The sequence below is a fragment of the Dunckerocampus dactyliophorus genome, chromosome 1 (genome assembly GCF_027744805.1).
Source record: "Dunckerocampus dactyliophorus isolate RoL2022-P2 chromosome 1, RoL_Ddac_1.1, whole genome shotgun sequence".
In the NCBI taxonomy this organism is placed as follows: domain Eukaryota; kingdom Metazoa; phylum Chordata; class Actinopteri; order Syngnathiformes; family Syngnathidae; genus Dunckerocampus; species Dunckerocampus dactyliophorus.
This window is the reverse complement of record NC_072819.1, coordinates 18,019,863-18,035,734: the sequence shown is the minus strand read 5'-3', so window position 1 is coordinate 18,035,734 and position 15,872 is coordinate 18,019,863. Positions and strand designations below refer to the sequence as shown.

Here is a 15,872-nt window from a genome sequence, read left to right as displayed (position 1 = left end):
CCTGTTAGAGGAAGTGAAGCAGGGGATCGCTTGCTCGACATGAGGCAAAAGGGACGTTCCGTGGCCGCTTTTTCAGTAAGCTTCCGGGTTTTGGCCACCGAGAGCGGGTATGATGATGCCGCGTTGCGCGGAATTTTTCGCAAGGCTTTGCAACCGCGACTCAAGGATGAGCTAGCGGTACGTGAGACTCCTAAAACTTTGGACGAACTCATCGGTTTCACTATACGCCTGGACAATCGTTTGAGGGAGCGTGACCGGGAGTTGCTCGAAGGAGACAAACCAGCCGGAGATTCACGCACCTCGCGCAGCAGGACCTATACGCCACTACAGGATCCCGGCAAGCGCAGATGGGATTTTTCGCCGAGTCACGCCAGCTCCGACAATGGAGAGGTGCCTATGCAGCTGGGAGGACGACGCCTCACATCCGCTGAGAGGGCTCGCCGTCGCCGCCTCCACCTCTGCCTCTACTGCGGGGAACCTAATCACCATATAGCCAGGTGCCCAGTGCGTCCAACCCGCCGCCCCACACCCTGCTCGGACGGCGAGGAGCTACCTGTGAAGACCAAGACTTCTGTCAGGGCTGAAGAAGGCAAGCCTCTCACTGAGTGTGAGTATGAAAGGACGCACACGGACTGTCAGTATGACACACAAAGACTTCAAATTGAGGGTATAATCTCTGTTAAGGGGGGTAAACACAATATAATGGCTTTGGTGGACTCTGGGGCTGATGATAGCTTTATCGACACTAATCTAGCTAAGGAATTGGACATTAAATGCATTGAGCTACCTGTTCCTAAGAAAGTGCACTCGCTTGAGGGGCTTCAACTCGCCACCGTCACTCACCAGACTGAGTCCATTTCGTTGCAATTATCGGGTAATCATGTAGAGAAGATCAGATTCTTTATTATTCCCTCACAAGCCGCTCCCGTAGTTCTTGGCCTCACGTGGCTCAAACTTCATAACCCCTCTATCGACTGGAATAACAACCGCATAGCTAATTGGAGTAGCTTTTGTCATAGTAACTGCCTACGTGCCGCCATGATCAAGACTCCCGTCATGACTAAAAAGTTGGAAGAGATCGATTTGACTAAAGTACCCCCCTGCTACCACGATCTCAAACCAGTTTTTAGCAAAGACCTAGCCCAGGCTCTTCCTCCACACAGACCCTACGATTGTGTTATTAATCTCCTACCTAACGCCACTCTTCCTAGTTCTCGTTTATACAACATTTCTGGTCCCGAGTTCGCGTCCCTTAAGGAATACATTTCTTCATCTCTCGCAGCAGGTCTTATCCGGCCATCCACGTCACCAGTGGGGGCGGGATTCTTTTTTGTTGAGAAGAAGGATAAATCTCTCCGTCCCTGTATTGACTATCGGGGACTCAATGACATCACCGTTCGTAACAGTTACCCGCTCCCATTGATGGATTCGGCCTTTTCCACTCTGCACAACGCTAAGTTTTTCACCAAACTCGATCTTAGATGTGCGTATCACCTGGTACGGATTCGGGAGGGAGACGAGTGGAAGACAGCATTCAATACGCCTTTGGGCCATTTCGAATACCTTGTTATGCCCTTCGGATTAACCAACGCTCCAGCTGTCTTTCAAAACCTCATTAATGATGTTCTTAGCGACCTCATCAATAAGAATTGCTTTGTGTACCTCGACGATATCTTGATTTTTTTCTCATAATTTACAGGAACACATACGACAAGTCCGTCAAATCCTACTTCGATTGTTGGAAAACAGACTTTACGTCAAAGTCGAGAAATGTGAATTCCACGCAGAGTCGGTGTCTTTTTTGGGTTATATTGTGGAGAGCGGCAAGCTTCGAGCCGACCCCGCCAAGATTCAGGCCGTGGTCGATTGGCCATCTCCTACAGCAAGGAAGCCTTTGCAGAGGTTCTTGGGGTTCGCCAACTTCTATAGGAGGTTTATCCGGAATTTCAGTGCTATTGCCGAACCTCTGACAAGGCTAACATCAGTTAATAAACCATTTGTATGGTCCACTGAGGCCGAAAGTGCATTTTGTAGGCTTAAGCAGCTGTTCACTTCAGCCCCATACTGTCTCATCCTGACCCCTCTGCTCAATTTTTCGTTGAGGTTGACGCCTCGGATACAGGAGTGGGAGCGGTCCTGTCCCAGAGATCCCCGGCCGACCAGAGGCTCCACCCGTGTGCATTCTTCTCGCGTCGCCTTACCAAAGCAGAGGGAAACTACGACGTGGGGAATAGAGAGCTGCTGGCCATCGTTCTTGCGCTGAGGGAATGGAGGCATTGGCTGGAGGGCGCAGCCAAACCATTCACCGTTTTCACTGACCACAAGAATCTAGCTTACATCAGATCAGCACACAGACTGAATTCTTGCCAAGCTCGCTGGTCGCTTTTCCTAACCAGGTTTGACTTCACTATCACCTACAGGCCGGGGTCCCGCAACGTCAAACCTGACGTGCTCTCCAGGATCTACGACTCCGGACACCATCGTGCCTGTGGCCCGGGTGTTGGGGGCTCTCCAGTGGGAGGTGGGGAGAAAAGTTTCAGAGGCCAACTCCGGGACTACCATTCCTGACACTTGCCCGGAGGATAAGTTGTTCGTGCCCGACAGTCTCAGGTCAGAGGTTTTACAATGGGGACATAATTCGAAGTTGGCTTGCCATCCAGGAGTGGGACGCACCAGATTTATCCTGGCACAAAGATTTTGGTGGCCCTCCATGTTTTCAGACGTCAAAGCTTTCGTGGCCGCCTGCTCAGTCTGCGCCAGAAGCAAGTCTTCTCACCAGTCGCCGGCAGGACTGCTCCAACCTCTCCCAGTTCCGTCCCGCCCTTGGTCCCACATTGCACTGGACTTCATCACAGGCCTACCGGCATCCCGAGGACACACAGTCATATTGAATATTGTCGACAGATTCTCGAAAATGGCACACTTTATTGCACTTTCCAGGTTGCCGTCCTCTATGGAAACAGCTCGCCTGCTGGTCAAACATGTATTTCGTCTACACGGCATCCCTATGGACCTTGTGTCGGACCGGGGGCCTAAATTTGCGTCTAAAGCATGGAAGGCGTTCTGCAAGACATTGGGAGCTTCGGTGAGCTTATCCTCAGGATACCATCCCCAGACCAACGGCCAGACTGAGCGGGCCAACCAGGACTTGGAGGCCGCTCTCAGGTGTGTCTGCCATCGGAATCCATCTTCATGGTCCACCCACCTCCCCTGGGTCGAGTATGCCCACAATTCACTCGTCTGCACAGCCACAGGCATGTCACCCTTTAAAGCTGCCCTGGGATTCCAACCACCCTTGTTTCCAGCTCAAGAAAAAGAAGTAGCTGTCCCCTCTGTCCATCAGTACATCCGCCGGGCCCGCCGGATTTGGCGTGAGACCAGAGCAGCCTTAGCCCGCACTTCAACTCGCAACCGCAGGTTGGCAGATCGTCACAGGACCCCGGCCCCGAACTATCAACCCGGCCAAGAAGTATGGCTATCCTCCAAGGACTTACCCTTAGCCAACACCAATAGGAAACTGGCACCCAGATTCGTGGGACCATACACGATTGAATCCATCATCAGTCCAGCTGCCATCAGACTCAAGTTACCTTCATCACTCAAGATTCATCCAGTCTTCCATGTGTCTCGTCTTAAACCTGTATCCTCCAGTCCACTGTGTCCTCCTGCTGAGCCTCCGCCTCCTCCGCGGATGATCGATGGCCTCCCAGCGTATACGGTAAGGGCCATTTTAGACTCGAGGAAGAGGGGTAGGGGGGTGCAGTACCTGGTCGACTGGGAGGGGTACGGACCAGAGGAGCGCTCATGGGTCTCCCGCTCCTGTATCCTGGACCCAACACTCATCAGCGACTTCCACTCTCTCCATCCCGACAAACCAGGTATGCCGCCAAGGGGCGACTTGTGAGGGGGGGGGGTACTGTCATGTTCCGTGTGTTGCACTCTGCTGCCGCCTCTGTTTTTGTCCCTGCAGTGTCATGGCTGCTCTGAGTGATTAGGAACACCTGCGATCAATCTGCTACGCTCCATATATACCTCTGCTCAGTCACTACCCAGTTGCCAGTTATTCCCTTGCCAACCCTGCTTCCTGTTCCTCGTCCCTTGGCTCCCAACTGGTCCCCTTGCTCGCGTATTTTCTGCCATTGTTATTTGTACTGCCTCTACCTGCTCTGCACCTTTTTCCTGCAGCTCTTTTTGTTCTGTGAGTACCTTTTTTCCTGCCTAGCAGTGTTTTTTGTTCTTTGTTGTTTTGGCTCATGCCCTGCGTTCCTTCGTTGTACTTTCTAGTAGTCATTTCTGTTGGTTGTATTATTTTCTTGTTTAATAAATAGATTTTTTACTAGCGCTGTGTCATTCTGCATCACGGGTTCCAATCTTTTTCGTTGGCGTAAGCCACAACGTGACAGCAATAACTATAAAAGTACACTTCACTCCCTAAATGTATTGCAAAAAAAAAAAATGTGGTTAGGATAATCCATAACGCCGCGTATAGAGAACACACAAATCCTCTTTTTCTAAAATCACAAATATTAAAATTTGCTGATTTAGTAAATTTTCAAACAACTAAAAAAATGCATAAAGCAAACAATAACTCAAACAATGACCTGTTACCCAACAATGTCAAAAACTATTTTTCTACAAGACAGGAGAAATATGTATAAGCGAGAACAATGCTCAAAACCCACAGTACTGCATTTCAGTATGTGGAATCAAATTATGGAACGGATTGAGTAAGGAACTCAAACAAAGCACTAAGATGAGCGATTTTAAGAAACAATACAAGCAGCTGATGTTATAAATACAAGGAAGAAGAGTCTTGAACTTATGTTATGTTTGTGTCTATTCATCATTATTCATTTATTATTACACTGATTATTATATATGATTTCTATTTATTATGAAAAAATCTTAATAATTACATCCACATATTGTGGATGTTATCTTATCACTCCTGTATGTATAAAAAAAACACGTATGGAATACAGGAGGTGCATAAATGTACTGTACTAGATGTGGAATAGATGGGGGGTATAGGATTAAATAAACTTTGCTTCTTCCTACTCCTTTTGGACGTGTGGAACTGTGAATTGTACTACTGTATGTGATGTATTCCATTGTAACTTGTATGCATGTAGTATGCATGGTAAACCATTACCATTAATTACCATTACTCATGTGAGAGTTGAAGACGTGTGCAGCTGGAGAAGATGTCGTCCCTTCACCTTGTCTCACGATGCGTGTATGTGCCAGGAAAAGCCACAGCAGCCCTGAATGGCTAAGGAAGATCCCGGCCATTGTGTCGTGCGTCCTGATTGGCTGTACACCACTGTCTTCTTTGTGCCATTTCCTGTTGTGGTCAGTGGTCGCAAGCAAACTAGGTAACCATGTGAGCTGTTTGCTAACCACCAATTAACAATAGAAGAAGCAGCTAACCGGCTTTAGGGCGCCATCAACCGTTTTAACAAGTATACAAAAACGCTACAGCTGAACGGCGCCGGAACGAAGCATGGTCAGATGAGTGAAATACATGTGAGTCACTTAAAATTTATCGTGTCCAACCTAGAAGGTTGATCATTAAAATTCAAACGAAATTTGAGCTTAGAGTGTTTAAACAAGAGAGAAATGTGAGAAAATGTTCATTTCTGTCTGAGAAAAGTGAACAAAGTGTATGGTGAGGGGTTTTACAACCTTAAAACATACATAATTGTAAAAAATGAAGTTGGCTACTTCACAGATTTCACTTATTGCAGGCTATTTTGCGAACCTATCCCCCGTGATAAACATGGGAACACTGTAATGCATCTTTATCTCTTTTTTTAACATCCTGATTTGTTGCAGTATTAGGACATCCTGTAGCATTCCAGTAAACGTGAACACGTCACACTGAGTTGTGTGTGTGTGTGTTCACGCCTGTGCATGCCTCCTGTGTGTCAGTGTTGTTTCCCGAGAATTACGCAGGAATGTGAGAACACTTCAGACGCCTTTTTTTTCCTGCCTCAAGCACAACTCTTAACTATAAATCATAAAGCTGACGTAGATAAGCGTCACTCTATCTACACTCGCTGACGTTCACACGCTGGCTTGTGGTGGCAAAAACATCTGCAGTGAAAACACATCATGATGCTAATGTTGACTTGTTAGCAATTACAGAGAGAAACAAACATGTACCATAATGACCGTGGACCCAGCAGCATCCCACAGACCAGATCATTTCAGGCATCATTCCAAATCAATTTTACATAAAATGTGGGACATAAAACCCTGAAAAAGTGTGGATTAGTGGACAATCGGTACGATTCTTGCCTTGCTTTTAAAACCGTGAGGGTTTTAAAGAAAGAAAAATCGAGCCTCCTGCTTGCGACCGTTAAAGGAGCTCAGCAACGTCACATGGACCCGTCCCAATACTTTAGTCCATATGCTGTACTGCTTCCTACTGACCAAGACGGACCGCATAATAATGAAGTAAGTCATTAAGAATTCATTCTGCGCAACACCAAGGTGGGATGTGAGCGCCCTCTGCCGACCAAAGGCGTAAACCATCTGCATCTAAATACTGTATGTAGATTTAAATAGAATACAATGACCGACAGAATACTGCACACAATCTTCACACAGAAAGCTTCATTTTATTAGTGTCATGTGCAAAATTAATAATTTTAATCATGTATATACAGTATGCTTAGAAGTAGAAATATAGTTCTTGTCATGGCACATCAAACAATGTCTTACATTTGTTTTATGTGGAATATTGTAATTACGTGATCGTGTTCAATCTTGTTTTGTTAATTAGTTTAAAAAAAAGCTTAAACAAATGTGTTTGCATCATTATGTACAGCTGCTTTATTTGTGATTTGCTCGACACATTATTATCACCAGTACTTTTTTTTTTTGTAGAACTAAATACAATGCATGTAATGAAAGTATAATAGATCAACTGCAAGGATGAAAGAAGGAGAAGAGACAAAGAAAAACGGCGACGCACAACAACAAAAACGGACAGACAGCGGTTGACTTCCTGTATGTATAACAGTACTCCTTGTTGAAGAGCGCGTCATCTAGAGTGACGACATGGCAACTGTGTGATGTTGACAAATGAGAACGCGATGAGGTCTGCTGTTTTTTTTTTTTTACTGCATGGTGGCGTTCACGTGTTCAAAAGGTACTTATCTTGGGACTAAATATTAATGATCATTTTTATTATTTTCACCAGAGGTCACGGTCTGCTGAGCTTATCAATTTCATTTATACCAAAATGTTACAACTAAAGAAAATGTAAATATTGTTTACAGTTGTTCTGATTAATGATGACCTCCTGGTAATTAAATATATATATAGAATCAAGCTGCAGACATACTGAAGTGATTATATTTGAGAAGGAACGTAAAGAAAGTGATGAAAGTGTCTACAGACAAGATGGTCCTGCATTAAAACCCCTGATATTGTCCCAAAATAAGGCTGTGGGTTCTAGGCACACCAAGGTACAACTGGGCTGAGCAATAGCATCGTTTTGAGATTGTTGACAAATGGAGGACAAATAGAAGATCACACAAGACGGAGCATTTACAGAAGTGCATCACTGGCAAAGAACTGCTGGTGAAGGAGAAACAAGTACACGCAGTACACACAGTACACACAGTACACGGTAGTGTGTTCTTTCTTACGGTGTCCAACATCTGTAAGTTTGATCGTGTCTTGTACAAGTACATGAGCAAAAAAGAGGTAGCGGAAGAAAGAAACGCATCCTAAAACTAATCTGTTCTCTCCTCAGGTTCAAAAACAAATCAGTGGCCGCTCCATTCGCATCGTTTTCTCAGAATTACACAATAAAAGCTGCTTTAATGGCAACTTTGCTCAATTTGTGGCTTATTTCTATGATGTAAGGTGGCAGTTATGCATAAACAGCAGGCGGATCAATCCCATTAATGACAGAACATGCCTACTGTATGTTGTACATGTGCTCACGCATGAGCACATGTACAGTGGGCTTTCATTTGGTGGATATTTTGAGTCCTTCTGTTTATTTGTATTGAGCAAGGTGGTGGTTATTAATAACTGGGAGGACTGATTGCATTAACTATACAACACATACTGGTGCATCTCAATAATTTAGAGTATTGTACAAAAGTAAATTATAGGCTCAAGCAGTGTAGTAGTGAATCTACAGAAAATAAGTTCTGATAAAATACATTTTTCAAAGATTGTAATTCATTGAGATGCACTTCAATGCGCATCAACAATCGTTCCAAGGAATTTGATTTCTATTGTGTCAGTTATCATTAATAACTGGCATGACTTCTACAACACGCCCACGTGTGAGCAAACCTACCGGTTTTGACTGTAGACTAGTTTTGAGTGTTTTTGTGTGTGTGTGTGTGTGGTAGGTGGTGGTCATGAGTAATAACTGGTAGGAGGATTGATCACATAATTAAATGACACTTACGTTGTGCATGTGCACGTGTGTGCACAAGCCTTTGTCGTATTTTGAGTCTGTTAATTTTTATTATGTAAGATGGTGATCAATTTTAATAATTGCTGGAAGGACCTACCGCATGAATTATACTACTTTGACTTTATAGATTATTGATGTCATTTCTATTATGTAAGGTGCCAGTTATCATTAATAGCTGAAAATTAATTCAAGTCACATAAGTGGTTGGTTTAGTTTTTTTAATCACCTAGTGTTCAAGTTGGTGAATTGCAGTTTCGTTTCGGACCAGCTATTGCAACAGTATTTGGTGTTAGTCGGTGCCCTTGCTGACAATACAAACCCAAATTGAGCTGAAAACCCAATGGTGGCCATAATGACAGAGAAACTCAGCCACTCTAATGAAACTGGTGATGAATTTGTTCAAATTGAAGTTTGGACCAACAGTACAAATTAGTACTTTAAAAGATTATGTAATGAATTTGGTGGCCGAAGGTGTCAAATAAACCTGAGGAGAGCAACATGTGATGTAATAGTGATGCTGACTAAAGTCTGTGTGTGTGTGTGTGTGTGTAATTCACAGTAGAAAGGTGAAGGATTCCTGCAGCAAGCAGCTAACAAGTGTAAGACAGAGAAGGCTGAAAGAGTTGCTGTGTTGTTGCTGCTGCTGTTGTGGTTGGTCTTGGAGTGGGAGGAGCTAAGATAACCTTAACATCATTGTAGCTTTGTGATCTTAAAAAAAAAAAAAAAAAAAAGGATCCCAATGTTACAATCTTGTTGAGAAAGTTACGACACAGTCAGTTTCTAAATGATTACATCAATAATGACGTATTAATGTTCCCTTTTGTGTAAGTCTGTCCATCAGTGTATTGGCATCCATTGTTCTGATTTTTTCCATAAACACCCAAAGGACCAAACACAACTAATGCATCTTTGAATACAGTGGAACCCGTTTAAGTCGACATCCCTCGAATTGGCTGACTTATGCCAACATAGGCGGTTGTCAGCATAAGCCAAACCCACACTAGCCATTGCTTGCACATTGGCTTGTGACTCTGGCCAGAGACACAAGGTTTTTGACACCGTATCTAAAATGTCGACTTTGGCTTAAGTGGACACTTTTTTTTTAGTAATAAAAAGAATACTGGGGACCAGGACTTGATGAGTCGGTCAACGTAAAGAGCGTAGACTTAAATGGGTTCCACGGTGACACACAAGTGGACTTACTCCAAGGGGGTGGTGCCTTCACATCAACAACTTCCTGACAATCGTCTGTATATTTTGGCCACACTGAAAACAAACAATACCACAAGAATAAAGTCGTAATGCTGACGGAATAAAGTTGCAATATTACTCAAACAAAATTCCACATTTTATGCAAATGAAGTCAAAATATCTGAATTTGTTTTTCATTTCTTTTGATATGACGTCAAGTCGTAATGTTGCTAAAATAATGTCCCGCTAGTAGGGTAGTCAGAATATTACAAGACAAGTATTGTATTCACTGTTAAATTGTATGCAATTAAAGTCGTAATATTGCTATAGGATAAGTTGAAATATTACAACAAAAATGTGCAGTACAACAGTGAAGTCATATTACTGTGAGGAAAAAAAAAGACAAATTGTATTACGAGAAAACTTGAAAATTATCAATAAACTTAGCTCTAGTATTATGGGAGTAAAGTTAGAAAGTTATTAGAAAAAAAGTCATATTACACTAAAAACATTATGCGTAATATTACAGAAATAAAGTTGCATTTTTTCAATGTAAATAAACTCTCTAAAATTACTACTTTATTTTCATAATTGTACAATGTTTTCAGGGGAAAATATGACTTTATTCTCATATTTTTTGAGAATACTCTTGACTTTACTGTAATACAATTCTTAATTTCTCAAGAAAGAAAATACAACCTGACTCAAAATATTCCAAGTTTTAAAAATTATTCCAGGAGATTTTGGTTGCTCTTTTCAGTGTGGCCCTAATAGTGGCTCTCCCTTATACTTTACTCATAAATGGGGGGCCAAAAAATGTTTATTTAAATTTTTTAATGTACTGAATTTATCTTACTCTGATCTAACAGACTTAATAAATACATAAAAAAATATACATAATTTGATTTTTTAAAATTGTATTCTAATTCTCCACAGCACTCTATTCCAGACTTGGAATAGGCTCAGGTTTAATTTATTTTTTACCAACGCTACTTTTAAAATTATTTCTGGCTTTGATTAGCTTTGCTTGAATAAATATAATAAAAATAGAATTGTTGATTATCACTCGTGTGTACATATGGTACATATGGTGAAAATTAAACACCTCCTCATACTACAATCCAACTTCTATGGGGGCCACCAGCTAACATAACCTTGGGGTGACGCTTCATTCCAGTTTTAAGTGCATTTTATCTATCATCTAAATCACATATCACAAAAATGTAAAAAAACAGGCTTATGATCGACTTATTCCGTAGGCCTATGTGGAGATATGTTGAGGTAATCTCATCCAGGAAAATGACTGTACATTTTTTTTTTAATCCTTTCAGTTAGTGTTAAATTAAAAAAAGGGGAAACACAATCGTGTTGGGACACAAAATAACAGATAAGAGTTATATATATACTGACTGTATGTGCTGAAGGGAGAGGTAGTATGTTTGGTTAATGCTGCGCTAACTAGTAAAGCTAAGCTGCAGACAAAAGACTTGATGATAGAGAAATAAGAACATCCAAACATTGGGATCCACTCACACATCGAACAGTCTACTGACATTGGGACACAACTACTGTACAGCAATTCTCCTTTAAAGGAGTATGTGTGTGTGTGTGTGTGTGTGTGTGTGTGGTTTAGGAGCTGATGTTTGGTTCCCTTCAAGGCTATTGTGAAAAAGTCATTCCATGACATGATTGAGGTATCCATTTCCATTAGCGGGTGAGGTTTCTGGAAGGGTGCTTTCACAACTAGTGGACACTTTCTCTGGTCCCAGTTTGTGGACATTTTTCCCTTGGATTTTGGTTCTTTTGCAAACATTAAAGCAAATCAAAATGCACCAACACAAAACACTAGAGCTTGTTCTCTTCTCTGGAGGGACTCGCGAGTTAATCAGCTCTGATGAACAAAACACAAAGCAAAACTGTGATTTGTTGATTATATGGATAATCTAGCAGGTTTCGTACACTAGCAAAAAGCCAAGTGCCCTTAAAGGTGAGACATATTGAGCAATTTAGCTTTTGATGGTACGCTAAGCAGAGCAAACCGTGAAGGACCACTAAGATAGGCATACACTGTGCAATAGGCAAATCTAAAGTTGAAGAGTTTGCATATTTACGACCAATCCACGTCTTTATCGATCATAATGTGTGTTTAGCTCATAGCACAAGTCTTGTAGGTGTCGCTAGCGCAATCGGCGGTCCAAACAAAATCACCAAGTTGTTTGTCGATGCTAAAAACAACGCTAACAACAACGGAGCAAGTTAATCTTAATTGAGTTCCTCTGGGGCCCCATCACACTACCCATAAAAGTTTCTAAAAGTAGTCTTTTTCAGTTGACCTGCCAATTTTACAACTTCAGAAGTAGTAAGAGAGGCGGGACAGCTACTGTGTAAAAGAGTGTTCCGCAATGGTCCAGGAGTGTGAAGCCTAACACCGAAAACTCTTTTTTCCATCCCTTGTTGAAAATAATTGTCGCCACCACTGCATACATCAATGATACAAAGTAGTCATGGGACAGCGGGATTCCATGTTGTGTGAAAGCGCACTGGGAAATATCATTACATCTCTAATGTGGCAATTTCCGAGCTCAATTACTGCATTGACACCTGCAACACAGTACGAATGGACCACACCAAGGGGAAAAAACAAACCAGAGTCCAATTAAAAAGGGACCAAAGTGTACTAGAGTGCAAGCACCCTTTAAGTAAGGCGACTGAGGTGGAGCTGCAAACCTGGCTGAATGGGACGGGAGACTCGTATTAAAGAGACAGATCACAATTTGGCTTTATCCTCAGAACCCTAAAATATGAACGTTCTCCAGTCCTCCGAGTCGCCCGCCCCGAGAATTCCTTTTTTAGTAGAACAGGTGATGTTGATGGCAAACATTTGTTTGTAGAATGTCTGCAAAAGTGAGCCAGAGTAGTGAGAAAGGTCATGTTGACCACTTTGGGTTCAGTCACTGCATATCCTTCCTGTTAAAGGCTCTATACAAAGTCATGAGGGAGGTCCATGTTGCTTGTTGGTTTAGCAGGGGAGTGGGATTTAAAACACTCTTTCACAGGCTTAAACGGCACGTCCACGGCAGCTGCTCCCATCAGCCCTTGGTGCACCAAAGAAGAAGCAGAACCTTGTTGGCTGTTGAGTTAAAGCTGAGATGATTGAGGCAACAGTAGTAGTAGTAGTAGTAGTAGAAGTAGTAGTAGTAGGATACTTGATGATGAAGAGGCACGCCCATGCTGGTTTGCCATTGGCTAATGATTGTGTGACAGTCATTCTGAGGCAGTGTGAGTGGACCATCACTCTGTTCGGTGTGTGTCCTGGCCAAAGTGTCACTCTTTCCCTTAAGGTTTTGTTGATAAGGTGGTTCAGGAGGATTCTGAGGAATATGGTTGGAACAACATCAAAGGAACATGAAAAAAAACAGTCTCCTGGGTACTCCTCGCTAAGCAAGCCAAGCACAAGGTAGACAATCCCTATTGGAGCAACAGATTTGCACCCAAATCAAAAATGAAAAGCTTATTCATTTACTACCAAGAGACGGGAAAAAATCAATTATCTTGGAATGGATGGATGGAAAGGACACCTTGTGGTGACAACGCAAAAATGAGTCATACTTGAATAGCTGTCAACACATGAAGATGTCAGTGATGTTGACCATAGGTGTCCACTCCATCCACACATACATGTCCCTGTTGCATAAAGCATCTTGAATTCTCTTAGTATTTTTTGTTTCCCTACATTAAATTCTAAATATGTACAGAACCAGACTGAGCAAGTGGTATTTACAAAGTTCGTCCACAAGGGGGAGCTGTAGGCCTGCGCACCGTGTTGAGAACACTGATATGTACTGATGGTGTTTTTAAAAGAAATTTGTAAAAAGTAGCTTTTACACCAGGGATGTCCAAACTTTTTCCACCAAGAGCCACATACAGAAAAAACTAAGTATGCGGGAGACACTTTTTTTGGTAACTTAACATCCTAAAACCAATTCAGCGCAGATCCAAATATGCAAAATATTTTTAAAGAACAAACAGCCTACATCTCAGCTTTGTGTTATACATGACAAAGCAAATCGTTTGTAATGGTTCAGAGGGCCAACACAAAAAATGGGCCGCACTTTTAGCTCATGCATTAATGGAAATAAACTTTACCTTTGACCTTTAAATGTGGTTCTCTAATTAGTAGCTTACGTTAATTGCTTTCTATTAAATCACAGTGATGCCGAGAGCTTTGAAAACAATCTAGCGTCTTATGATTGTATTAGCTTACGCCACGCACGCCATCATCACACTATCATAAATCATCGTCGTCATCAGACAAAACTTTTTTTCCCTGAGATAACAGCAAGCAAACTATCTTGTCGCTGTCTTCTTTAGCAGCCCAACATATACGGCGGATAGTCCCAGTCATTATCCGACAAAACGTGATGTCATCAGTCGACAAACTTCACAGGTCCAGAAAAACAAAAAAATAAAAACAGAGAAGTTATTTCCTTCCCTGCGCCGAGGCCTCACACCCCCCTTGTGGTCCATTTGTTATTACTCTCTCTCTCTCCCTCTCTCTCTCTCTCTCTCTCACACACACACACACACACACACAAGGACTCCTCTTACACACAAACACACACGTCAGAATTTAAAGATGACTCATAGCTAAGCAGCGGCCTTCAATTCCTCGACACTACAACTCGTTGCTTCCTCTCAACTCTCTCTTAAATATATATATATATATATATTTTTTTTTTAGAATATATCTTCTTCTAATTCAGCTTATACATTTCATTTATGTAGCATTATACATACATTCCTGCAAAATTCCCTTTTGTCCCGGAGAGCAAGGAATTACAACCGTAGTAAGGCTCTCCTTTTCCTGTGCTTTTTCCCCCTCCTTGGCCCACCACGTCAATCTTGTTTGTGACCTGCAAAGCCTTCTTCTACGCTTGTTTGGACGATACATAAAAGCACACTCTATTCCAATGGAGCAATGTCACGAGGATGAAGGGAGTCACTTCCATCCATGATGATCCATCCAAGAAGATGGTAACTTGTTATCCGAGTGCGATCCAGAGGAGGAGGAGAAGTGTGGCATATGATCAAAGCCAGGGTATTTTTCCGGCGGTGTGTTATGGGGAGAGAGTGGTGGCAGGGTTTTTTTTTTTTATTTTATTTTTTTGCTGCTGTTGCCTCCTGCTATGACACCTCGCTGCCAAAGACTTCCAGCACGAGCGGGGTGAGCTGCATGCTATGCTCGGGCTGGAAAGAGAGTGAGCGGTACTGCTTGGAGTGCTCCTCGTTGAGGCTGCGCAGGTCGGCCAGCTTCTGGATCATCTTGGCGTAGAGGAGGCGTCCGCCCGGGTGGTTAACTCGGATATAGGCCTGCAGTGCCTCCGACAGGCGGTCCTGGAGCTGCTCAATGCGGCCGTGGTCCTGCACACCGGGGCGATCTGGAGAAGGAATGAAGGAATGGTGCACATTTCCGTGAGGAGAGCATGAGGACAATGAGGAGAAAATGAGAAGCAGAAAGTTGGAAAGACAGGAAGAGAACATGGGAAGTGGGAGGATGAAAAGAAAACATCAGTCACACAACATTGAAAGAGTTCACAAACAGGTCATCAAACATGGTATATTAGCAAGTCCAAGATTTCATTCTACTTTACCAATTCTACTCCATACACATAAAAATCATTGGATTGGATATATATATATATATATATATATATATATATATATATATATATATATATATATATATATATATATATATATATATATATATATATATTCAGTGTGCAACATACACTACCGGTCAACACCCCAATTTTTCCAGTTATTTATAGAAATTCAAGTCGTTCAAGTCCAATGAATAGCTTGAAATGGTACAAAGGTTAAGTGGTGAAGTGCCAGAGGTTTAAAAAAATAAAAAAATAAAAAATATTTAAAAAAGGTAAGGTTACCCAAAACTGAAAAATAATGTGTATTTCAGAATTATACAAAAAGGCCTGTTTCAGGGACCACAAAATGGGTCAACAATTTAAAGTTGTTCTGCAGAAATGGAGGCTGATCAAGCCTTGGCAGTTGGTGCAACTAATTCCTACAGGTGTTCCATGTTCTGGAGTACTTACTACCTCCTCTGTCTGCATAAAAACAGTGTTCAGAACACACTGTGGTACTATACACTCGTGAACATCAGTTGAACAGCATTGTACTGGAGAAAGTCATTTGTTGCTACAACAATGACAAG

General features: G+C 42.3%; 1 protein-coding gene across 1 annotated transcript in view; it reads right to left on the bottom strand.

The window, feature by feature from the left end:
• Positions 1–6,622: 6,622 nt before the first annotated feature.
• The window catches only part of LOC129178387 (vitamin D3 receptor A), an 83,521-nt gene continuing 74,271 nt past the window's right edge, over positions 6,623–15,872 (bottom strand). Inside the window, exon 10 of the mRNA XM_054770588.1 lies at positions 6,623–15,075. Within this exon, the coding sequence (XP_054626563.1) occupies positions 14,822–15,075 (254 nt within the window). The 3' untranslated portion in view covers positions 6,623–14,821. The remainder of the gene's footprint in view (positions 15,076–15,872) is intronic.